At 39.3% G+C, this 26,226-nt stretch overlaps 1 protein-coding gene and 1 pseudogene across 1 annotated transcript in view; both read left to right on the top strand.

The window, feature by feature from the left end:
* The window catches only part of LOC131217210 (serine/threonine protein phosphatase 2A 55 kDa regulatory subunit B beta isoform-like), a 30,408-nt gene extending 4,511 nt beyond the window's left edge, over positions 1 to 25,897 (top strand). Inside the window, exons 5-14 of the mRNA XM_058212061.1 lie at positions 1,275 to 1,481; positions 1,888 to 1,979; positions 14,726 to 14,844; positions 21,476 to 21,599; positions 21,794 to 21,917; positions 24,238 to 24,306; positions 24,400 to 24,491; positions 24,579 to 24,656; positions 24,809 to 24,876; positions 25,052 to 25,897. Of these exons, the coding sequence (XP_058068044.1) occupies positions 1,275 to 1,481; positions 1,888 to 1,979; positions 14,726 to 14,844; positions 21,476 to 21,599; positions 21,794 to 21,917; positions 24,238 to 24,306; positions 24,400 to 24,491; positions 24,579 to 24,656; positions 24,809 to 24,876; positions 25,052 to 25,188 (1,110 nt within the window). The 3' untranslated portion in view covers positions 25,189 to 25,897. The remainder of the gene's footprint in view (positions 1 to 1,274; positions 1,482 to 1,887; positions 1,980 to 14,725; positions 14,845 to 21,475; positions 21,600 to 21,793; positions 21,918 to 24,237; positions 24,307 to 24,399; positions 24,492 to 24,578; positions 24,657 to 24,808; positions 24,877 to 25,051) is intronic.
* On the top strand, positions 20,656 to 20,754 carry LOC131223617 (U6atac minor spliceosomal RNA; annotated as a pseudogene).
* Positions 25,898 to 26,226: the final 329 nt, after the last annotated feature.

The following is a 26,226-nucleotide window of genomic DNA, read 5'->3' as shown; positions in this document are numbered from 1 at the left end:
TTCTCTGGTGCTTTTTATAGTCTTCCATTGATCATTTCATTAATCACTCCTAGAGTACTAGTTCTTTCAATTGCCATGAAGTATTGAAGAAGTGCTTTCCATTATATCTGGCCTTCTTTACTCCCCCACTTGATTTCTTGGAGGTAGAAGATGAATGAAGCAAATACCTACACTATGATATTTTGCTAATATCAAGCCTTATTTTCAGTCAACACTACCATTTCTTACAGTTAATCAGATAAGGGGAGGCAGTTTAAAGGGCGTTTCCTCTATATCTGTTGTAGATGAGAATTTCATGCAATGAGCTACATGTGGGGCCCAATGTGCTTTGTATGACATCCAACCCATCCAGTAGCGTTGCCCCATCATTAAAATGGAACACCCCAAAAGTAGGCCGGTACAATCATCTAATGAACCACACCACAGAAAACAATGGGCAACCACCAAAATATGAATAGGTTTTATAGGTGTATGAATAAGTTTACACATATATGAATATGTTCTACTTGCACGTGAATGAGTTCATAGGCTAAGCTTAATCAACAACGGTTGTAGAAGATTCAGCCTCATACAGTTTATTGATAGTTAGGTACTAACATGCCATGCTCATGTTATCTCTCTCTCCAAAAAAAAAAAAAAGAGAAAAAAAAGAAAGAAAAGAAAAGGCCATTTTCATATTCAGTTTGGCTTAAAATGGCTGATTTTATAATGTGTTATTGGCAATTTGGTATTATGAAAATTTTGTTAAAAGTCTTCCCCCCTATAGACCAGGGCTGGAATTCAAAACTATGTCAAGTGTTCATGTGGAAATCGGTGATTTATTTATATATGGAACAATATATCACTTATGATGGTTCTTTGTGAAGGCATTTGTTTCACTTTTGTTGCTTATTTGCATGGTGCCTCTCTTTGGAATTACTCTTCTACGTTTTTCTGTCAAGGGGGCATCCTTCATGTTTTATTTGATTTTACAGTCTTCTTTATCATCAAGTCAAATATTGGAACATGCATGCATTGTGCAATCCTTTTAGGGCTATGGCATATTTGGGTTTGGAGTTGAGTTTTAGAAACTGTACATTCACAATCAGTAGACGACCATATTCCCAACTAGTAGACAACAAGCTTTGAGAACTTGTTTAAATGTATTGGCAGCTGTGTGATTCTTGGGTTTCTTTTGCTAGTTCTTTTCTATTCTAATATTCTCATGATCTGCATGATAGGCAGATTTTCTAAGCTTTGTTTATTTGTGCTGTTTCTTTTTAAGCGTTTGACAGATTCAAGAGAAGAAGGTGAAGAAAATGTCTGAGATGAACGTGGACTCGGCACGAGTCTTAGGAAATGGTAGCATTGCAAGCTCAAGTATATCAACTATCTCCAACACGCATCTCCCAAATGGCGGATGTTCGGGAAGGCTTGACAGTTATCTGAGCAATGACTTTATATTCCCCCCAGGGGGAATTCCGTCGTTACGTTTACCTGTGGTAGTTACCTGGACTACTGATTTTATATACGCAGAACTGTGCTATTTTAACATATAGTGGAAGGCTTATCTACACCCTGTTTTTAATATGATTGTTCTCCGTCTGTTCTGGTAAAGTGCATGTGATTCGTTATGGGGGTGAATGGATCAAAACAGTGGGTTTAGTATGATTTCCCAATATATTGTCTGCATCAACGCACTCTTCCAGTTGTGGGACATTCTAAATCACGTAGCAGAAATTGCATGATTTTTCTACGTTTATTCTCACCATTCTTGCATTGGTGGATTCTCTTTTGCATTGGGTATTGATGCATTTTTTGTGCAACAATAGTACAATACTGTAACTTATATGATTGCATTTGATCAGCTGCACTAACACTGCAACATGCATGGTTTTATATATTTAGATATCCAGCCATGAGACAAGCCTTGTTGCTAGATGTCGAAGAATATATGCTCATGCTCACGACTATCACATCAATTCTATTTCGAATAACAGGTGCATTCAAATCCTATATTGAAGATACTTATTTTACTTTCAAAGTTCATTACATGTTTTTTCAATATGTCTATTCTTACTTCTCCTTTGTTTTTAATTTGCCTTAAAAAAAATAAAATCATTGCTTGGATATATTTCCTCAGTTTCCTAATTTTAGCTTGAGATTGAATTTCCTTTGTTTCCCGATTATTCCTTTGGTTTGAATTGGCAATAGTTGTGTGACTGACAACAAATAATCCAGCATAGCCTATGAACTCAAAGAGGCTAAAAATAATATGTTATCATTTTCATCAATCTTTTCCTGTCTTCAATAAACATACTATTCCATTTTTCAAAATAAGTGCCATATGGATAATAGTCTAATATTTATTGGCCTGGTCAACTCTGGATGATCTGGGATCATCATTGCTCACATTATTTTCTAGTAATTGCCATGTTTTGTGACATTGCTTGGAGGTAGCTGTGAGAATAGTTAATTACCATAGTTAATTCAGAGTCTTATTATGTGCATGCTTCCTCTTCTATCATTGAAGGAAAATCTACAAATTTCATCAGATGGTGAATCTTTGGTGGCTTATTCCGGACACGTTTCTCGGTGGATGGAGGACATCAGGGGGATGATGTGGACTATCTTGATATCATCCACTCATATTTGTTGGGAAGTCAACGACATAGCTGTCTGGATAAAAAGTGTTTGGTCTTTATTGCCTGTTGATTGGGCACTGCCTCTTGTGCAGATTCCTTTCTAGTTTCTTAAAAAAAAGGAAAATAAGTGGAGAACACTTGACAAATGTAGCACACAAAACTAGGTACGGAGGAGGTTGCAATGGTGGGTGAGTTGGGGCCTTTGAGCAGATGTACAAGTGGTGTTTTGAGTCCTTTCTAGGGCCTTTAGATGGAGGGTAGTAGATAGGGATTCTGATAGCTTTTGTTGGCAGGTGTGTTGATGAGGATCCGATTGGAATAAATTATTGTTTTAATTTTCATGCCCTGATGGATCGATCTCCGTGAGGATGTGGAAATGATTCCATTTCTATGGACCAATCAACTGACCAACCACAAGTACTAAGGTTGGACAAATTTGTTGGGGCCTTTTTAGTAGACTTGTGCTTGGGTGGTATGAGCTGGATGCTTGGTTTTGATTCTCTTGAAGTTATGAACGCATGCCAAATGTCCATTTTAAGCTTCGTGATAAGAATGTTTTGTATATAAGGGGTGGTTTGACCTACCGAACCCAACATGCCACTATAGTGGCGTCAATGGGCCGGGCCAGATGAGCAGACCCATAGCCCTAAACAAATATCCATAGTTTTGACCCTAGCCGGTTAAATGTTTTAGTATTTCCTTACTACTGCCACCACAACAACCGTTGTTTACAGTGTGTGTGTATATATATTTTTCTTGTTACCTAAAAAATTTAGGGACATTCGTATAAACCCACCTAATTGCTGGCTCAGGTCCTGCACATGTACTCATTGTTGGTACATTGGAAGGTCTGTATATCCAGGGATATACACATGGAGGTGCAAGTGTATATTGTATTTTACAGGGCATTTGAAGCCAGGCCAAACCGCAGCTTGATTTCATGCCTTTTGCCACTTTGTCGGAGGAACTAGCAAATCAGTTGGAATGTCAGATTACAGAAGAAGAAGTTAAGGAGTCCGTGGATAGTTTAGGCCATGACAAGGCATCGGGGCCGGATGGTTTTCCCTTGGCATTGTTTCAAGTCTTTTGGAACATTGTGAGGAGTAACGTCCTGAATTTCGTCAATGACTTCTTCCTTCATGGCTATCTCCATTCGGCGTATGGTGCAAAATTTATTGCTTTTGTCCCCAAAAAGGAAGGAGCTGAAAATATTAAAGATTTACATCCGATAAGCCTCATCTGAAGTCCATACAAGATCATAGCAAAAGTCCTTGCCTCGCGGTTTTGTGGTGTTATAGACAATATTATTTCAGAATGTCTTCACTCTAGATTTAAAGAAAAACGTCTGGGCATCATTTGTAAGTTAGACATCGATAAAGCTTACAACCACATTGAGTGGGATTTTATTGATTATTTGTTGAAAAGGATGGGCTGTGATAACAAGTGGAGAGGTTGGATTCATATATGCATTCGCCTGGTGGCGTGCTCAGTGCTTGTGAACGGATCCCCAAAAGGTTTCTTCAAACCCTCTATGGGTCTTCGCTAGGTTGATCCCCTCTCCCCCTTCATATTTTTGATAGTGGTGGAAGCTTTTAGTCAGATGTTATCGAGAGGGCAACATACCAGTCTCATAAGCGAGTTTAGAGTCTCCAATCTGGCAGCTTACATCTCCCACCTTCAATTTGCAGACAATACCATCATTTTCTACGACACTGACCCAATTAAGGTGGACAATTTATGTAAGATCATTGTTTGTTTCGAGGTAATTTCTAGCTTGAAGGTTAATTAAGGAAAAAGCGATATTCTGGGCATTCATCTTTCTAAAGACGATGTTTCTCTTTTTGCTTCAATATTCGGTTGTAGGGCAGGGTCCCTGCCATCATCTTACCTGGGATTGCCGTTGTGCGTGGGGAAACCTGCTACTCACATATGGGATAGGGTTATCGAGAGAATAGAGAAAGTTCTCTCTAAGTGGAGGAGTTGTTATCTTTCACTGGGAGGATTTTCATTGATGTATGCCGTCTCCCGCACTTTCTGACGACGAGCTCGACCTCGGAAGCTCTCTTTCCCTCAAAACTCCTCCCGACCTATGAGAAAGAAAGACTTACTCTTCTTACATCCCTTGATCCTCCTTGCTACTGAGCAAATCGAGATTTTTTTATTTTATTTTTCCAAGAATAGAATCTGGTGTGATATCATGTTCTCACTCGTGTCGAATATGAATATCTTGAGTGATATCTCCCACTCGACTGTGAAGGAGATTCCGCTGTCATTCCACTCCTCTTTTTCGAGAATGAGATGGATGTTTCTCCTAGAATTAGAACTAATCGGAATGATTTTAATAACCTTGAAGAGCAGTTACATCATACTAATTTAGGCTGATTCTTCCAATAAGAGGAAAAAATGTACATTGGGGATTGTGGATTAAACTCGGGGAATGTAGGGTGGTAGGGTTCTCTTGAAGTGGGATAAATTAGGTAATTTAAAAGTTGCAAGCAAAGAAAAAGTGAATTTTGGGGTGAATTAAAAGTTGCAAGCAGGATAAAGAAGAGATTACAGTTGAATTTTCGGGTGAAGTACTGCCAATAGCATCTTCGCCTGTCCCAGCTTTCCCTTTCCCAGTTTCACTATCAGCATTCCTAGGAGTGTGCAGCATAGCCTAAAGCAGACCCTTATTCAGGTGATTCCAGCAACTAAGTGGATTACGAAGTAGGTTTGGTAGAGGGGAGATGCATAGATTGCTGATACGCAGAATCTCTCTTGCACCTAGAGTGCTGAACTTTGAATCGGTGTATGATGGTGGAATGAAGCAAAGAAAAGGTCATGGCACATTGTGGAGCCCTTGGTTGATTCTCATTCTCTTTTATTGATCTGTCATGGACTATCCATTGCTTGTTGATGCTTGTCGTGTAATCGTCGTCTTGGCCGCTCGATCATCTTTTTGTGCCATAAGATGTCATCTTGAGCAAGTTGGGTTATTGAATCTTACTTGGAGAGGGGTTTTTTTTTTTTTTTGGGTGATTAAGTAATCATGCTTTGAATGGTTGGATGTTGGTGTTGGCAATGTGGATTGTTGGATCTTATTTTGAGTGGTTTGATATTGAGTAATCATACTTTGAATGGTTGGATGTTGGTGTTGGCAATGTGGATTGTTGGATCTTATTTTGAGTGGTTTGATATTGAGTAATCATAATTTGAATGGTTGGATGTTGGTTTTGGCAATGTGGATCGTTGGATCTTATTTTGAGCGGTTAGATATTGCGCCTTACGAATTTTGGACCTTATTTCGAGCTGAAACCACTCTTTTTCGCTCATTAAAAGCTCTTTGGTGTTTAGCTTTCTCTGATGCTGAGCTTTCGCCAACATTAGCATTCTCCAGCGTCCTGTCTTAGCTCTGAGGTGCCATCGTGTTTGACTGTTGAGATTGTTGACAACTTCATCATGCTGGATGCCTTCCCATCTGTCAGCATATATTGTTAACAATCAGATTCCCGATTGCTTGTGCACAAGATATATCGTCACCTTGTTGAAACCGCAGATCGTGGGGATGTATTGGATGCTTACCGTTGGTCAGTTTCATTGGGTGACGTGTAGATTCCAACTGGTCCAGATAACAATGTCGTCACTCTCTCTGTGTTAGTTGAAGGCATATTGCTCAGTGTCAAAAGAAGGGTGTATTGCTTAGGGATTGGGTTGGTTTACTGAGTCCACTGCTTCCTACCTATCTATACTTGTTTACATTTTGAAAGTGATGCTTCCCTGCTCCCACACCCAAACTTGTTGTTGCTTCGCTTCACACTTCATGCAACTTTACCTTAGACAGAACTTTTAGGAACATTAGGGGCTTTGCCTCTTTTAGATATGACAATAGAGAAGAGGCCATTACCACTATCAATCGGATGAATGGTGCGGCGTTTCAGGATAGGCCAATTGGTGCTAACTCAAAGGTTGACAAGCAAGAAAGGATCCAACTCGGAAAGGAAGGGAATTTCCTCCTAAATCAGGATTAGATCGCCTGGAGGCAAGGGTTGGGGTCCTTCAGGCTCTGAGAAGGGGACTGTATCACAGTGTACTTTCACTATTGCCAATTCTAGAAGAAGAAGAAACACAACAAGCAAGATGATGGTGGAGGGTAGAATCTTTAAGGCAAGAATATTATTAAGGAAAGAGTGTTGTAATTCTTTGAGAGGTTGTACACTAAGTAGAGAATATCCAAACATAAGCTCGAGGGTTTGTCCTTCTCTTGCTCTATCAAAGGGGGCAATTTCAATCCTAGAAAATCCCTTCGAAGAGGAGGAAGCTAGAAGAGTGATTTTTTGATGTTGATGGTGACAGACCTGGTCATGTTGGTTTCTCCATCGGTTTTGTCCAAAAGTATTGGGACATAATCATAGGTGATATCATGGTTGTTTTCACCGAATTTCATGAGAGAGCTCACCTTAACCAAAGCGTTAATGCTTCTTTCATTTGTTTCATTATGAAGAAAGATGTTTGGACAGAGGATGACGCAGTGAGGGACGCGTTGAGGTCAAGCACCGTCTTCCTCAGGGGGTTAACTACTCCGAATCCACGGAGCTTCTCTAGACTCCTCACAGATATGCCTCGAATCCACGAGGAAAGAAAATAAAGATAATTTTTTAGAAATTCGAAATAAATTGATTGATAATTGTCCAATGTGTTCTTGTTACACCATTAATATAGAAAAAAAGGCCAAAATTCGTAATTACCAAAAATAGCAAAATTCTAACTCTAATAAAAAATCCTAATTATAATAAAACTCTTCTAAAACCTAATTTCTGAAAATAAAAATTTCAAATAAACTTTTGCTAGAAGAGTCCTAGCATGATTACAAGTTATTTCTAAAAAAGAAGAAAATCTAAAACTCAAAAAATAAAAAATATTGAAAAATCGGAATTATTAAAAATAGTAAATTTTTCTCAAAAATTCGTTTTTGAGCTGAAAGTGCGCGTTTTCTGACTAAACAGACAGACACGACCTACATTGTTGGTCGGTTCACCTCGGAATGCCTATTTCAGTGAAGATCGATGGGTTATGCACCTCGTAACGATACCCGGATCAAAAGTTATGATCAATTTACGGTCCACCTTTTGGTCCAACCATGCTAGGAATGTATCGGTGTCATGTCCTACATCAGACCCCTCCACCTGGAAAAAACTCATCCTCGAGTTATCCAAATGACTTCGCACTTGATACTCAAACAAATTATGGCACCGATGTTATTAGCTTTTTTTCTTCTACTTCGCATTAGGCTATTGAGCTAATACAATACACGTACTTATGCTCTCATTGACTGACTATTATGTATCAGTTCCTTCACTTGTGCCTTCACTTGTACTTGCAAGATCTCACATTCTTTCTGATAATATAGACAATTAGTCAGACTTGCCCCTGAGACAAGATTATTGTGGTTTTGTATATCTCGTATGTGAGGTAATTTATTAGGGAGTTCATCGAGCACAATCGTCCTAAACTCTTGCAACACTGTGATGCAGGACATGAAAATTAAATATGATATGCGAGATTTTAGGCTTAAGATCACGTTAGTTCAGAAACAATTACACAAATTCCATATCCCACATGAAAGTCCAAACATTCAATTAAGGGGAATCTGTGTGGGTCTAGGCCTACACATGATAGGGCTAGATCAATAAAAATTATGAACCAAACAATACTCAAAGATAAGAAATAATCATCCACGCATGCATAGTAATCAGTCCCTAATCCAAAGGATTCAGAAATTCCAATTCAGGGAACCCTAGGGTAAGAAAATTGGTAAATAACTTAGGGAAAACGTAATCTAGGGCTAGGATTCATGAAAAACGGCTATGAGAGGATAAAAGAGGATAAAAACTTGAGCCAAAGGACGATCCCGCGTGTGGATAGCAACAATGGCCAGATGGACGTGCGTGTGATCCCGGCCGCACGTGTGTGGGGCCCATTATTCAGAAAAAGGTCACCTTGGCCCTGGTCAGCCAGGGGTGGTCTTCAAAACCCTCAAATCTCAGCTCAATCCGATGTACGGTTTGTGCGTGGTGCTCCGCTGAAGTTTCAGCTCGCCTGCGAGCCGAAATCTGGAAACCTGCTATAATGAAGAAATCTGATGCAACAAAGGACGAATTCGAAGTAAGGATGGTGGGGGAAGATGGAAAAAAAGATGATGGAGGATGGGGGTGAATCAGGATCAATGTGGCTTCGCACTACGGTAGTTAGCCCTTCGAAAAGGGAGGGCTTCGTACCCACTTTTGAATTCTTTTACAACTCACAAAGAAAACAGAAAAATAAAGCAGGAATTTTTTTATTAACTTCAATGAATCAAAAGAACTACAAGGGGTGCCTATTTATAGGGAAAATCCTATACCCAAAAACTCGCAACATGTGCGCAACCTATTACTTGGTGATGAAGTAAACTAAAATAAAAACTAAACAAAGAAATCTAAAGCGTTCATAATGTTCTAACTAATAACAATAAACAAAACCTAAAATATGAAATCAATCCGACGAGTGGGCCATGATCATGAGATCCCATGATGGGATTTTCTTAACTATCGGGCCCACTTTTCTGAACCAAAACTTGTCTTCTAGCTAGGAAGCCCTCCCTGGATGTCGTCATCGAGCCAGATCGATGGTGGGGTCCTTCTGCGTACGTACGTGCGTATGGGTGGTGGTGTGCAGGCGTGTGTGTGCACGATGTCCTCATCACACTGGTTTCAAATCCTCTGGGATGTTCACCGGCTCTATATATTTTTCCTTTCAACTAATGCATCTACATCTCCTGTTTCCTCAGATTGTTTAACAAAATCCTGTTTAGTTATGAGATACTATCCCTCCATGTTACAAGTCTTGGATTGGTTCTCCGTTCCCATGGGAACGAAGATAGTCTTCCTACCATCTTTAATAAATATAAATACGTTATCCCGACCTTTATGCATAACAATAATATTATATTACCATGATCGACCAAGTAACATGTGACAAGCTTCTATGTCGACCACATCACAAAGTACTTGATCTTTATAACTTTTACCAAATGAAAATGAGGCCGTGTATTGTTCGGTTACTTCTGTTTTGTTGACCTCCTTGATCCATCTAATCGTGTACGGAGATGGGTGCCTTTTTGTTTTCAGTTCTAGCTTTTCCACCATTGTTTTCGACATGAGATTCTCATTGCTCTTGATGTCGATGATCACATTACAGACCTTTTGGTGTACAATGTGCCTTGTTCGAAAGATGTTGTGCTGCTGTAAATTTATCTCTACCTTTGGCATATACAACGACTTTCTCATGATCAAAGTGGTGGCCTGCGATTCACCATCGTCGGGTGGTGCTTTGCGAAAATTGGGGTTATGTCGTATAGCGACCACATGCGGCTGATCATCACCTTGGGCTTGGGTCGGAATAACGCATCTGCAATACGGTCGAGGGTTGATTGCAACCATTGCATGGTCAACTGACTCTTCAGGTGGAAAAATTTCATTCTTTCCAAAAGAAAATGAATCTCTGGATCACCGTCCACAGGATTTTGGTCCATATCTTTGTTATTGGCCATCAGTCCGAAGGGAGTCCTTGTTTGGATACCAAACTAACACAGGGAAGGACGTGTTGAGGTCGAGCACCATCTTCCTCATGGGGATAACTACTCCGAATCCACGGAGCTTCTTGGACTCCTCACAGAGGTGCCTCGAATCCACGAGGAAAGATAGAAAATAGAGATAATTTTCTAGAAATTCGAAATAAATTGATTGATAATTGTCTCATATGTCCTTGTTACACCAATAATATAGAAAAAAAAAAAAAAACAACCAAAATTCGTAATTGCCAAAAATAGCAAAATTTTAACTCTAATAAAAATCCTAATTCTAATAAAAATCTTCTAAAACCTAATTTCCAAAAATAAAAATTTCAAATAAACTTTTGCTAGAAGAGTCCTAGCATGATTACAAGTTATTTCTAAAAAAGAAGAAAATCTAAAACTCTAAAAAAAATTAAAAATTAAAAATCAGAATTACTAAAAATAGTAATTTTTCCTCAAAAATTCGTTTTTGAACTGAAAGTGCACGTTTTTTTGACTAAACAGACAAACGCGACCCACTTTGTGGGTCGGTTCACCTCAGATGGCCCATTTCAGTAAAGATTGATAGGTTATGCGCCCTGTAACGATACCCGGATAAAAAGTTATGATCAATTTACGGTCCACCTTCTTTTGGTCCAACCATGCTAGGAATGTATCGGTGTCACGTCCTACATCAGAGGAGCTGAAATTTTTTTGCCTTGTTAGCCTCCTCTACAGCTTACACAAAATCCCAGTTAAGACTCTTGTTGATCGGGCGAAATTAGTGATGCCCAGTCATCATATCCCTATATCAAGGTGCTTTCATCAGTGATCCCGAAGGACCCGAACTTTTTGATGGGATACTGATTGCCAATGAGTGTATTCATTCTCGGAAGTGGCCAAAGAACTAGTTGTGTGCAAATTGGACATGGAGAAGGCGTACTACCACGTTGGTGGGGATTTCTTGTTATAACTACCATAGAGGATGGGCTTCAAAGTAGGTGCCGCTAGATATTGGAATGCATATCAACAGCTTCATACTCCTTTCTCCTTGACAATGCCATGTTTGGCTGCTTTGGTAGTTCTAGGAGTCTCAAGTAGGTGATCCATTACCCTCATTCTTGTTTTTTATTGTGGCAGAAGTCCTCAAGCTTTTCTCTAGAGCTGAGTCCCATGGGTAATCCAAGGAATCCAGGTAGTACCTCCAAGGTTGATGCAATCCTGTTATCAAATCAATGAGATCTTAATACCTGAATCACAAAAGCAAAAAAAAAGGGACGAAGAGTACACCCACAAGAATTATTTGAATAAAGAGGGAGAAACAACTTCATTGAAATTGAAACTTCTTCACTTACAATAAAACGACTCACAAAAACTCAGAAAATTGGAAGGTCTTACCTCCCAGACTGTCTTTTTATAACCCATAAAAGGCATGCTTAAAATCCCTATGGATCTTTAATTAAGATCTCCCCACTATTAGGTTGCTCAAATTAATCTAATCCACAAAAGATAACAGCAACTCATCTACAAAGATTTGGCCGTATTGTAATGGCTTAAAAACAGTAAAAACAAATCTACCAAATAATCCCTAAAATCTTCAAAGAAACAACAATCACATCTTTAAAATCAGCCCCTTATGTTCCAATAATAGTAAATGGTAGTCTCTAACATTTGGCCCCCAAAACTAGCAACAAACAGCCCAAAATTTAGCACATGTTATTGGGCCTACATAAGAGGTCATCAATATCCCTTCTTCAATTTGCCGGCAATATGTTGGTGTTATGTAGGGCCCCCTTTGACAAGTTGCAATCTAAAGAGTGCTTTGGTGCTATGAGGTGGTGCCGGGTTTGACTGATAACTTGGGTATAGTGTAGGATTTAAGGTGAAGGAGAAACCTTCACTGGTTGGATGCTTCACTTGGGTGTAGGATTTGGTCCTCATAGATTCTCTGGGCCTTCCTCTGGCAGCTAATATGTCTGTTGACCATTGGTTGAGAAATTAAGAGAAGGCTGGCATCATGGAAGAGAGGATACTGATCCCTAGGGGTCGGTTGGGTCACCCTCATCAAAGTGTATATGACCAAATTGCCTGTCTATACCTTTTTTTCTTTTTTTTTTCCAGATCCCAGCTTCTGTGGCCTCAAAAGATGAAACAAAAAATTCAAAAAATAAAAATAAAAATCCAAAGAGACTTCCTTTAGTGACTTTTGTGTGATAGGAGGGAAATCCATTTGGCGAAGTGAAGTTCAAAACTTGAAAAATATAAAATGAGGGGGGCAGATTGGCTTGGAACATTGCATTTAGAAGGAACCTGAAAGAAGAAGGAATTGAAGACACTTTCATCTTATTGGGTGCTCTCAATGCAAAGTCTTGAAACCTAATGAGGACTCAAGAAGATGAAATGGAATTCTTTGAGGAATTATTTGGCAAGTCCTATGTTCCAAAAGAGAACAAGTTTGATTCTCTCCTTCTGGTTTTGGTGTGGCAATTGGAAGCCCCTCCAAGAGTGGTGGTTTTCGCATGGGTGGTAGTTAATGATAAGAAATAAATGGTCGACCACTGTGCAAAGCTGTGGAAGAGTCTGTCCATAATATATTTCTCCACTGTCGGGTGGCTTTTGTTTTTATGGAGCCAGTTTTTTTTTTTTTTTTTTTTAATGATTGGCATTGAGTGGACTTTGGGGGATGTGCTCTTTTTGGAATGCATCAGTTGGGTCTGTCAAGTGGAAAAGCAAGGTTCTGTGGCCCCTGCTTCCATTGGCCATTTCCTGGGAACTTTGGAGGAAAGCAATAACCACCATTTTCAATGATGAACACTCCTCACTGGGCAGATTTTGATGAAATCAAAGTGAGCATTATTGAGTGGGCCCTCCTTTCTCCTAACTGTAAGGTCTGCAAGGTTCCAGATTTTTGCTCGGAGTGGAGTAATGGTTTTCAGCCTGGTTAGCCTCAGCTAGGCAAATAATTTGGTCAGTGGTTTCTGGGATTGTCTGGCGCACAATTCGTTTGCTTTGGTCTCTTGCCTTCTGGTTGAACTCTTCGTCTAATCTTGCGAGGAGTTTGCTTGTTTCTGATTCTTTTTGTTCCTTCTTAGTCCCCAGTTGTCGTCAGCCAGTTTCATCACGTCTTGTAGGGTTTCTCCCTTTTTTGGTTCTTAATAAATTCTCAGTTGTTTTTCTCAAAAAAAAAAAAAAAAAAAAAAAAAAAAAACTATTTCCAGCGAATTTTGAGGGAAGAAGGGAAGATTAGGGTAGGGGGACTTGCAAGTATTGGATGGTGAAGTACATTGTTTTGGGACTCGTTGATTTTGTTTGGATGTGCTGTTGTTTGGGAACTCTATATCCGTGGATCTTGAGATCTTGGATAAGGGGTTCGATGGATGTTGAGCTTTTGTGTTTGGATGCCCAAATTTAGTGTTCTGTGGACACTAATCGTTTTATGTTTGGATGACAGCTAACTGGAAGTCATGACCATTTTTTGAAGAAGTGTACCACATAAGAATATATTGGAGAGGTGTGCTGTCGCGCATGTGTGTGAGATCCTGGCCATATACTAAGGGGGTCAGTGTGAACATGCTCCCTCCCAAAATTGGGACCATGTACCTTTGGGCTGCATTTGCTGGAGTAGGGTTGTTGTAGGGATGCAGAGTAGAGATCAATTTTTGTGGATTTTTTTGGGAAGGCCAATTTTTGTGGATTGCTTGCATGAATAACAACATTCTGGCTTTTGGGATTGAATCCTAAATATTCAATTGTGTGGAAATTGTTGTACAATGGGAGCCCCTATCCACAAGCCGGGGGGGGGGTTGGTGAGGTGAGATCAATCCTTTAAATTGCTTGCGAATCCCAATCTAAGCTAATCCTATGAAGGGGTTGGTGAGGTGAGATCAATCCTTTAAATCGCTTGCAAATCCCAATCTAAGCTAATCCTATGAATGCACAGAACAATGGGAGCCCCTATCCACAATACTGGGGCATCCGAACCATGGACTCATTCCCTATTTGTGAACACCCGTCTTAAGTGAAGGTTTCTACACATCCAAGTGAGCGTTGCGGGGGGTGGGGGGTGGGGGCGGTTGGCCAGGCGAGATCAATCCTTAAAATTGTTTGCGAATCCCAATCTAAGCTAATCCTATGAATGCACAGAACCAACCCCCACTTAATTGTTTCAGGATTTCAGTTGCTATTAGATTTTTGTTTCTATTTTCTTGATTAATCCTAAGGCAAGATTCTATTCCACCGATCAATGCAGAAATAACATGATATTATTTGCAAAACAAAAGAGCTAATGATAATCTTTAGTGGTGGTTTTTTGCTGCTGCTTTGGCCTGCCTTCATGGTGTTGTTGTATTCTTCTTCTCTTTGGCTTAATAAAATTTATCCATTCATTAAAAAAAAAAAAAACAAAAAAAACCTAGTGATAATCTTTTATAGGCGGTCTAATTATCTGCTTAAGTCGTTTGGCCTATGATTCTCACGTCTTCACTACTCATGAACTGCACAATATACTGTCTTTACTTGTTTTTATTTACAGTGATGGGGAGACTTTCATATCAGCAGATGATCTTCGAATAAATCTTTGGAACTTGGAAATAAGCAACCAGAGTTTCAACATTGTTGATGTGAAGCCTTCAAACATGGAGGATCTAACTGGTATGAATTCACAGTGTTCTTATTTATCACAAACATCATTGATCTTGTCCCTGATATTTATCATTGCAATGTTCTATTTGTTTGCTTCTTTTTCTTTCTCTCTCTCTTTTTTTTTTAAAATTTTTATTTTTAATGAGATATTGCTTTTCAATGGTTAATTGTGTACATGCAAGGTTTCAAGATTGGCGGTTCTGAAATTCCTTGTGAGTCTCACAACTTGCTAATGAAGCTGATATCATAGCATTTGCTAACAAACTCATTTGTCATCCAAAACTGATGTGATTAGAGCCGGGCATCGGTCCGGATTGGATCGGATTGGGTATAACTCGATCTGATTCGAAATCTCTGTGGCCTGATCCAAACTCGATCCGATCCGGGATCGAGTCTGGGTCACCTGACTCGGACCGATCTGATGCATGGTTGGCCTGACCTGAACCGAGTCCGACTCGGTCAGAAAAAACGAGTCGGATCGGGTTGGGTACGATTCGGATTGTTTGAACTTAATTCAACGGTTTCATGTGGTGTGGTCCACTTCAACCTTCAATATACTGCATTTTTATGCTCAAGGGCTAAAATGTTATGTCAAAATGGATGAACGATTTAGATAAAACATATACATCAAGGTGGGCCCCACATGACTCTTAAAAAACTATGTCGGTGCTTTCACCAGTATTGACGTGCACTGCATGAAAGTGCAGTGCCGTCCTTCTCACGGAAGCACGTGACTTGCTGTATGTAAATTCCGTGCGTTTGATAATGGGGTATGTGTTATATCCAAACCGTCCATCCAGTTGGCGAGCTCGTCTTAAGGCTTGAGATGAAAAATAAGACAGATCTAACTATCGTGGGGACCATACGAATTGTTTAACAGTGAAAATCATTCTCTACTACTATTTGTGGTGTGGTCCAGATAATCTTTGGATATTATTTATTTTTTTGATAATGCCCTGTAATGATATCTAAAAATATATAAACGGTGTAGATATAATAAATACATCACTATGGGCCATGTACCTTTGATATCCTTTGAACCGTTCGTACAACTCAGAGATCGAGGAGCGTTAATACTTGTCTTCGCACGACACGTACCTATGCTACCTGTAGCAGCTGTAGTGTGGATGTCGGATAGACATCATGGAGAGGGAAACGGACTGGCTACTCCCCGTGACATGGTCTGTGGTATGTGGGCCCTACCATGACGTATGTGTTTCATCCATGCCGTCCATATATTTTTACGGATCATTTTACAGTATGAGTCTAAAAATGAGATATATCCAAATCTTAAGTGGACCACATTACAAGAAACAGTGTTGAATGAGAGTCAACTATTAAAAACATTTTGAGGGCCTTAAAAGTTTTGGATCAATCTGATCTTTGTTTTTTCTCTTCATTTGGGACTGTATGACCTAATCAACAGATTGGATGTCAAATAAATAGTATAGTAGGCCTTAGGAGGATTTTAATGGTGGATTTCCAACCGTTATTGTTTTCATGTGGTGTGGTCCACCTGAGATTTAAAAATGGATGAACGGAATGAACGAAACACATACATCCGGATCGGGCCAGGTCGGATCGAATCGGATCCAATCGGATCGGATCGGTCCGGGTAGGCATGGATCCGAACTTGACCCGAAAATCTTTCAGATCTAGCCTGACCTACTCGATCCGCGCCGATCTAAGCCGTCGGATCGGGTCGGATCTGGTCGGATCCACCGGATCGGGTCAAGATTGCCCAGCTCTAGATGTGATGTGAGTGGATGCTTAAAATGCATATCTCTAGTCCAAAATTCACCCTCTGGTAATTTCTGCTTTATGTACATCAATTCATGGATAGAAGAGCAGAAACTGTCTTGCCAGATTTGAGAGAACATGATAACCTGTTCATTTTATCACTTGTTTCTTATGTGAGGATTGCATTTAGAAAATGGAAAATATATAATACAACAAGGAACATGTAGCCGCCTACATGCTTAGCACAAAGAGGGAAGGGGGGGAAGGGTGATTTTTTTTCTTCAGAAGTGTCTGGTTTTAGTCAGAGGTTTTGGTCTGATCTTATACACGATGTCAATTTTTTTTTAAGTGGCCAGTTCTGGTCTGATCACCCATTTCAACTGGGTTTTAAAACACAGATTGAGTCCAGGCCTTGAGGTTCTGCAATCTGCGCTAACTTTACCCATGACATCTTATTTTTATAGTGTCCTGTTCTGGTCTGACCACCCATTTGCTTCCTTGTCAAACAGTGATTAAATTTGGACATTGAGGTTCCTGTGAGGCTTTACACGTGACATTGGATTTTTCTTTATTTCCTTCTTTTTATTTAAGCACCTAGTTTTGGTCAAATCACCTATTCTGGTCTAAGTTTTAAGGTACTGATTGAATACAAACACATGTAAGGATTGTAAGGATAGACTAGGAGAGGGTCTGATTGTGCGATTTAGGATAACGGTTATGGATGTTTACATTAAGAGATGGAAGAAAGGGAGTGAAATTAATAGGTGTCCAGAAACTATGTGGTGAAATTTAAAAGGAGAGAAAACAATGCTATTTTAAAATATGTTGTTGGAAGGAGGAAAGTGGAATGTCGTGGAAGAACTAAATGTTATGTGAAATGAGATGGCTGACTGCATTAGGAAAGTGGCAAAAGATGTTTTAGAAGTATCTAGAGGGAAAAACTAACCAGATAAGGAGATTTGGTGGTGGAATGACGATGCACAAAAAACTATTTATGAGAAATGTTCATGTTTGAAAGCCTAGCAAGGGACGAGAAATGATGAAAATTTTGTACAATTCAGAAATGCCAAAATTACTGCTGAGAAGGTAGTAAGTGAGGCTAAACGTAAGGTTTATGATGATCTTTACAATAGATTGAGGACAAGAGAGGGTGAGAAAGATGTCTTCAAACTTGCAAAAATGGGAGAGGAAGGGTAGGGACCTAGATCATGTTAGATGCATTAAGAGCGATAACCAGAGGGTACTAGTAAAAGACAATAAGATCAATAAAAGGTGGAAAAGCTATTGTCAGAACTTGTTAAATGACAACCCCGTTGGGAGCATTAGGATAGAAGGAACCATAAACTCAAAAAACATTTGTTACCATAAATACTCTTGTAGGATTAGGATATTTGAAGTGAAAGAAGCTTTGAGAAAGATGAAAACAGGAAAGACCCTTGGACCAAATGGTATACCAATAGAGATTTGGAAGTGCATGGGAGATACTTGGTTATTTTGGTCGACAAAGTTGTTCAAGAAGATTGTAGGATTGAAGAACATGCCTAACGAATGGAGGAAAGGTAATATGGTACCTATTTATAAGAACAAAGTAGAGACATAGAGCTGCCCTAACTATCATGGGATTAAACTCATGAGCCATGCTATGAAACTTTTGGAGAGAGTAATTGAACAAAGAGTAAGGCATGAGACGAATGTATCAGAAAATCAGTTTGGTTTCATGCTTGGAGGTCTACCACTAAAGCCATTTTCCTACTTCATCATTAATGAAGAAATATAGGGAGAGGAAGGATCTCCACATGATTTTTATTAACTTAGAGAAAACAGATGACCTTAGAGAGTTAATATGTTGGGTGTTAGGAAGGAAAGGAGTCTCAAGAGGATATATTGGCATTACTAAAGATATTTATGAGGGAGTGGTAACAAATGTGAGGACCACTAATGGAGAGACAAGTGAGTTCCCTATTATTGGGTAAGCATTGAGCCCATACCTTTTCGCATTGGTTATGGATAAGTTAACGAGACATTTGCAAGAAGAGATCCTATGGTGTATGTTGTTTGCATATGACATAGTTTTTTTTATTGAAAAGACCGGGGAGGGTGTAAACACAAAGCTAGATTTATAGAGGAATAATTTAGAATCTAAAGGATTTAAAATTAGTCGGACTAAGACATAGTATATTGAGTACAATTTTAATTATAGGAGTGAAAACGAGGAATTGGTTGTGATTGCTGGCCAAGAAGTTCCCAAGAATGACAATTTTCAATACCTTGGGTCAATAATTCATGTGCATGGAGGGATTGACAACGACGTTGCCCATAGAATTCAAGCTGGGTGGAAGAATTTTATGTGATCATTGTGTAAAACTCAAAACTGAAAGGGAGATTTAACAGGATAGCTATAAGACGAGCCATGCTTTATGGGAGAGAATGTTGGGCGGTTGAAGAAACAAATTCATAGGATGACTGTAGCTGAAATGAGGATGTTGAGATGGATTAGCGGCAAGATGAAGAAAGATCAAATTAGAAATGAATGCTTCCGAGGGAACTTAGGAGCAGTGTTTTAAATATTGACGATATCGACCAATAAATCCCACGATATATCTTATATCCCACCCGTGTGATATGAAACGCACTAAGTAGTGGGATATATCCCCTATGTTCGATCTGGTGAGCTTTTTTTTTCGATCCATTTTTTCTATAAATCATGTTAAATCAATGTCAAATTGTTACAAATCCATGATTTTTAATGTTTCATATGAAAAATCATGGATTGAGAGCTTCAATTTCGAGAATTGGAGGAGAATGACCGAGTTGCGGAAAATTGAAAAACAATCAAAATCAAACATGCATGTAACCTAATCTAGTGATTCTTCTTTTACTTTCGAATGTATTGCTTGTGTTTCCACATGTCTTCTTACATTTATAAATTATATGAGTAGACTTTTAATTTACTTGCATCAATTCAGTTAGACAACTCATAGATTAGGATCCCATACAAAGAAAACTTATTATGTGCACTTGTTTTTTGTAATGTTTTGATTTGTAAGTGTGTATTGATGTCTTTTTTTAACAATTATTGAAATTTCATTGAAAAAATCGACCAATTTCCAATGTTTCCCCATGTTTCCAATAACAACGATACATTATGCGATACAACTGATACATCTCATGCTATAACCGATACGTATCCATATCCCAAGGGTGCGATACGTAACGCGATACTGATATTTCGAACACTGCTTAGGAGTAGTACCAATAAGTAATAAGATGAGGTAAACTAAACTTAGATGGTTTGGTCATGTGCAATGGAGACAAACAACCGTGCTAGTTAGGAGTGAGTTGGTAGAAGTTGAAGGCTCTAAAAGGATAAGAGGAATGTCCAAAAGGATATGAGTGCAGGTAATAAGAAAAGACTTGATGATCTATGATCTAAATGAAGGGTTGGCCCTTCACAGAGTGGAATGGCGGAACATGATTCATGTAACTAACCCCAATTAATTGGGATAAGGCTTAGATGATGATGATGATGATGATTGAATATGTACATATATAGGGAAATGATTCAATGGTAACGTTACTGCCATAATTATGGTGGTAAAAACTGAAAATGGGCCCCATGTGATGTGTGCATGACACTTGACCCATCCATCAGATATACCTTCCCACTTTTGGCCCTAAACCCAAAAATTAGTCTGATGCAAAACACAATTGACACCACGTGGAACAAGTGGGAGGGGATGCCCACTCTAAATTGCATGTGGGGCCCACCTTGCTATGTATTCGCCATCTAATCCATTCATCTGATGCATCCCAAATGGATGATTGGACACGTACAAGATTAGGCCATTTTGAAACTCAGGTGGGTCCCAACGCAAATCAATGGTAACGTCCCCACTCAACTCTTCTTGCTGGTGGGGCCCACCTGAGTTTTGGATCAGCCTGATTTTTAGACCTCTGGCCAATAACAAGGAGATACATTTGATGGACGGTCATGTCATGCATACGTCAAGCGGGGCTCATTTTCAGCTGTTACCACCATAATTATGGTGGTAACATTACCTTTGAATCATTTCCCATTATGTGTTCTTTGAACGGAGAGTGTTGGCATCTCTCCTGGCAGGGACGGGAACAGCCTTTGGGCTTTCTTGTTACCATACACGATCCAACCCATTTCTTTATTCACACATACACCCCATTCCCATCGAATCGTTTCCCACACACACACACACACATATACACCAATATTCAAAAGGGTACTTCACCCACCCTGATTTTTCAAATGGGGACATGAATGCAACCTGATTTTTAAATGGGGGTTCAATTTTAGGATCTAGCCTCCATTTAAATTGCGTCAGGTATAACCTTCGAAAAAAAATAAAAATAAATTGTGTCAGGTATCTCAGGTACCAAAGATCCAGTTAATCTGTGAGTGTTGGCAGCCCCACAGGTGCCCAAGTTTTCTAGAACCAGATGGATGTAAAGATGATGTTATCTGCAAATGGCGTTTTGGAGCTAATGCGGTTGATGCCTCACATTCCTCTTTTGAATCACCCATAATTTTTGTTGTTTTATTTCAATTTATGAGTTCAAAGTGTAGGATGTTTCATGAGTGATCCTTTTTTTTAGTTGGATAAGTGGTGGCTTATGTTCTATGGCCCTTGTACCTCTCCATTTGATACATGATCATTAGTTAGCTTCTGTAATTTTTATTGCATGCTCCTTCACTTAGTCCTTTCTTTTCTGTGCTCTTAGATGTTTCCAATTTCTAGCAATCTAAAATAACCCTAGCCTTCTTCCTTTATGGGCTTTTGATTTAAAAGAGGCATGCTTGCTACAGGTTCTTGATATGTCTATTTGATGAAATAAAATGCCTCTCTTACATGTCTTCGTCTACTTGCAGAGGTGATAACATCTGCTGAATTCCACCCTACTCATTGTAATACGTTAGCATATAGTAGCTCGAAGGGCTCAATTCGGCTTATTGATTTGCGGCAGTCTGCATTATGTGATAATCATTCAAAATTGTAAGTGGTCAGCTGGTTTTACTTTTTTCATATCATTTCATCATATCCTTTTGCAACACCGGGAGGATATGTTGTCTTAGGAATTGTGTATGGTAACAGATATATTATCTAGTTCAGATTTAGTAAGTTATTTCTTCGAGTCTTACTTTTGTATGTTTGGGAAGCATTAGCGAGTGTTGTTCTCTCACATCCAGGTTTGAGGAGCAGGAGGCACCTGGTTCGAGGTCCTTTTTTACAGAGATTATTGCGTCAATATCGGATATTAAGTTTGGGAAGGATGGGAGGCACATCCTTAGTCGCGACTACATGACTCTTAAGGTTCATATTGCCGTACGAGTTTTTAATATCGATCATTAATGTTGGAAAAGATCATGTGCACACATTGTGCACTAAAAGTCCTAAGCATTTTTACTAGATCTGTGCAATGCAAGTAATTTACTTTTGAACTGAAAATATTACACTGGTGATATTTTCTTCTCAGTCGCACTGAAACATGCCAGGCAATATTTGTATGTGATGTTTGCTCTAGTGATGAAATTTTTATTGGATACTCAGTTCTATTTGGAGATTTGTGTGGTCATGTTATTTCTGAAATAATGTATTATATAGAAGCATGTTAGAATTTGAAGATGTCTACTTTTTCTTTTTGTTTTTAATCTGTAAATTGCTTCTGAGGATTGCAGTAACTGGTTCTGTGATTCCGAGACCAAAAGGTCTCGACTTATGGACTCAGCTTCAACCAGAGCACTTATCTTCACTATGATGATTGGATCTAGAAACTGTTACTTTCTCCAGTACCATTGGCAGTTCTTCTAATTTCATCTCATCTTGTTAAGATTAGTGGAATCACCAAATGGATCAGTGGAAGTTAGATTTGTTATATAGATCCAATTATCAACTAACAGAGATAATGTCTCTACCGGTTGTTTGCTTTCTGTTCTTTGGTCCATCCAGGAGTAAACTGCAGAACTTTCCAAACGAGAGAGATTGAGAGAGCAATCATCTTGTGGAACCTGGCTTGAAAGGAGTTCACTAGAGGGGGAAGGAATGGTATGAAAGTGGGTGGGTCAAAATTATCAGAGGTAGGAATGCAAATATGGTCATTTGGTGATATGAACACCCCCCCTCTGGAAATCTGGGTGGCATTATGTTAGGTACAGGTATGATGAGATGAGTTTCCCTTTGGGTCTTTAGGGATTGTTGACACAGATTCGTTGAAGGTTTTTGGCCCTTTGCCATGTGTGAAGGAAAATTTCACCTCACTTTTCATTTCTCTTCGTGGTTGACAAGACTGATATTGTTAGATGGCCAAGTAGTATTGGGAGCTTGCCATGGAGATCAAATATTGGATTGAGGAGATGAGACATTTGCAAGCATCTTCAGATTGCTTCTTCCATTATTTTCAAGTGGCTAATACAGGAGGATTCCCTTTCCATGGAGGGCGTGCTTTGGCATTTTTTGTAGGTCAGGCATCATTCAGATTGTTAGTTGTCCTTCTCTTTGTTCCCGGTAAAGCTTTAGTTCTGATAAAGATAATAGAAAAGGTAAATTATTGAAATAAACTAATACCAGGTTTACTTGGAAATAATTTGGAAGGTTTTGGATCTTGAAACTGGAAGTGCATGATGTGTTGCTTTGGTGTTGTACATTCCTTACAGTTCAACAAAAAAAAAAAAAAAGAAGGAAAAAAGAGGAAAGGTATAATGTTTTATTCTGGTGCACTTCGGAGATGGATGGTTCCCAGAACCTGAAATCCCCTGTGAACAGAACAATAAAAATGGCTCTATACTAAAGGATAAACATTCTCTTAATGAACAAATACTTGTAGAAGACTTACTAGAGGAACCAAGGTCCAAACATATTGGGCATATGGAGACAACTTAGGATGTCATATCCTTATAGCCAAAAACCTCTGAACTTCTGTTTGTTTTTCTCCAAGTGTAAGATATCAGTTGAACCTCACAACAAATGAAATCTCTTATAAAACTTGCTGTAACCTCCATGCAAATGTGAGTCCTGATAATACCTGAAATTTGATTCGAAGTGAATTACCCTCAATGTAACACAGTACCAGAGGAAGAAATGTGATTTGAAGTGAATTACCCTCAATAAAGCACATGCTTGCCGCTGGTCATACATTCCAGTTCTTTGTTGCATTGTACGTGTCCTCTTGGTCTTCTTCATCACTTTATGAGGTTTTTCCTCCTAATAAATTTTGCTGTGATTGCTAAAAAAAAAATTAGCACATGCTTGATGTCTTCCATGGTTCAGACTCTGCTATCAATCTGAAGAATAGTTGCTTTGATGTCTTCCGAATTTCTATTGTTCTGCAATCCTCAGTTCACCGCACCGTTGTCTTCTTCTTCTTCTTCTTCTTTTCTTCTCCTCTCTTTTTTACCCCATCATTTTCACTGCACCCTTCTCTGGGTCTGGATATCATAGGGATACTCTTATATGAATATAATATTGACTTCTTTTTCTTTTTTTTTGTGTGATTACACACACATTACATGTTTTGTGTAAGATTATATTGATAGCCTTACATGTTCTGTGATGCTGAAAGATGTTAGAAGATTGAATGTTGTATCTTAATCAATGTCTTCTTTCTTACAAGCATCTGGTTCACGTGTTTTGACAGTTATGGGACATAAATATGGATTCTGGTCCTGTAGCAACATTCCAGGTTCACGAGTATTTAAGGCCTAAGGTGAAATCTCTTTCTATAAATTTGTTCTGCACCCAGATTAGGGATGATTGGTTTCTAAATGCTGATTATGATAATCACTGCGACATTATTCAGCTCTGTGATTTATATGAAAACGATTCCATCTTCGACAAGTTTGAGTGCTGTCTGAGTGGAGATGGACTCCGGGTGGCAACTGGTTCTTACAGGTATGCAATTCCTGTTTTGAAAATTCAAAACAGTGATACTCTTTAACTTCAATATCGGTGAATGCTAAGATTGTTTCGTGATCTCAGCAATCTGTTCCGCGTCTTTGGATGCATTCCGGGAAGCAATGAGGCTACGACTTTGGAGGCCAGTAAAAACCCTATGAGGTATAATATTTATATACATACATACATACATCCACACACACACACACACACACATGCATATATTGTGTGCGTGTGATGCCCAATTCAGACCATTCAGTGACCATATTAACCATTTATCCTTTTCTTGCATCATGGTGGTAAACCATTTTCAGGAGACAAGTCCAGACCCCTTCAAGGCCATCAAGATCTCTGAGCACTCTAACCCGTGTTGTAAGACGAGGTTAGTGTTGATTTTTTCACATGTAAACCTGCAGTTATGTGTTGTGGGCAGTTATGATTATTATTTTTTCCCTGCCTAATGCTCCAAGCACATAAATCCCAATTGATTAGAAATTTCATTTTATGTGGTTTTCCCTTGTAACTCGTGTCACTTGGGGTGTATGCATCTACTACAGGAACTGAAAACCCAGGTGCTGACGCCAATGGAAATGCCTATGATTTCACGACAAAGTTGCTCCACCTAGCATGGCACCCGTCTGAAAATTCAATTGCCTGTGCGGCTGCAAACAGCCTATACATGTATTATGCTTAAACACAGTATGGGAAGAAATCCGTTGCTTGGAAAGCTTTTCTGGATTGCGTTTCATGAAGCCCATTCCTTTTTCTTGCAACCATCAAGATGGAGACTGGATTTCTCAAGAGGCCCAGCATCCATAACTTGTAGATGGACCTATATTGAGTACAGAAGAGGCCGTCAGAATCCATGAAGAGAGTCAAGTTGTCTCGTCCCTGGGCTGGCAGCTTGATTCCTTATGGCAAACATTCACTTCTCAGCATCGGGTATAGATCCAAAAATGTAACGAAGATCTCCTACAACCAAAACTGTTAGATGCGACAACTAGGTGAGGTTGATTCAAGGAATCTGCACCTCAAACGCAAATGGGCCTCAAAATCGCGTGAGCCATGGGATTGTCGGACCCACTCATCGACAGACCGTGGAAATCAATCATGGTTATTTTCATCTTCTGTGCTAACCCTTCTTCTGTTAACAGAGTTTCCAGGTCCTATTCTGTGAATCTGAAGTCTGCTGGCCGCATGGTATGGGGCGAGTTGAAGTTCGTATGTAAGTGTTTTGGTTCTGGTAGTGGTTTTGTTTCTCAGACAGCTACAATCTGTAAATTTGGTAGTAAGGGATGAATGACTTGTTCTGAATAAGCCTATGCATGTCGTTTTAGATGCACGTGGTTTACTCTTTTGCTTATTTGGCTATGGATAAAAACACGGGCTGTGGTTTAGCTTCATGCACTGTGTGGTTCTGGCGAAAATGTTGGGGCTCTGAGGCAAATGGGGTTAAAGAAAAGATGCTCACACTTTTCCATTTCCAAATGAATAGAAGGGAAGAATTTCAGATCATAAATGTTTTCTTAATTTGAGGAATTTTTTGATGACATGTGCCACTGCATCATATTGGTGCTCGAGTCCTTTGACGAGTGGGGCCCATCATTTGGCTTGTCTGTGGTCAGGCAGAGACATCAGGCAAGTAGGATAAGAGGTGGTGCGTGGGTGTGGGGCCCATTCTCAGGTGATCATTCCTTTCTTTATTTTGGAGGTTGTATGGCCTTTTTGTGTG

Source organism: Magnolia sinica, chromosome 1, assembly GCF_029962835.1.
Source record: "Magnolia sinica isolate HGM2019 chromosome 1, MsV1, whole genome shotgun sequence".
NCBI classification, from domain to species: domain Eukaryota; kingdom Viridiplantae; phylum Streptophyta; class Magnoliopsida; order Magnoliales; family Magnoliaceae; genus Magnolia; species Magnolia sinica.
This window is presented reverse-complemented; position numbering and strand designations above follow the sequence as displayed.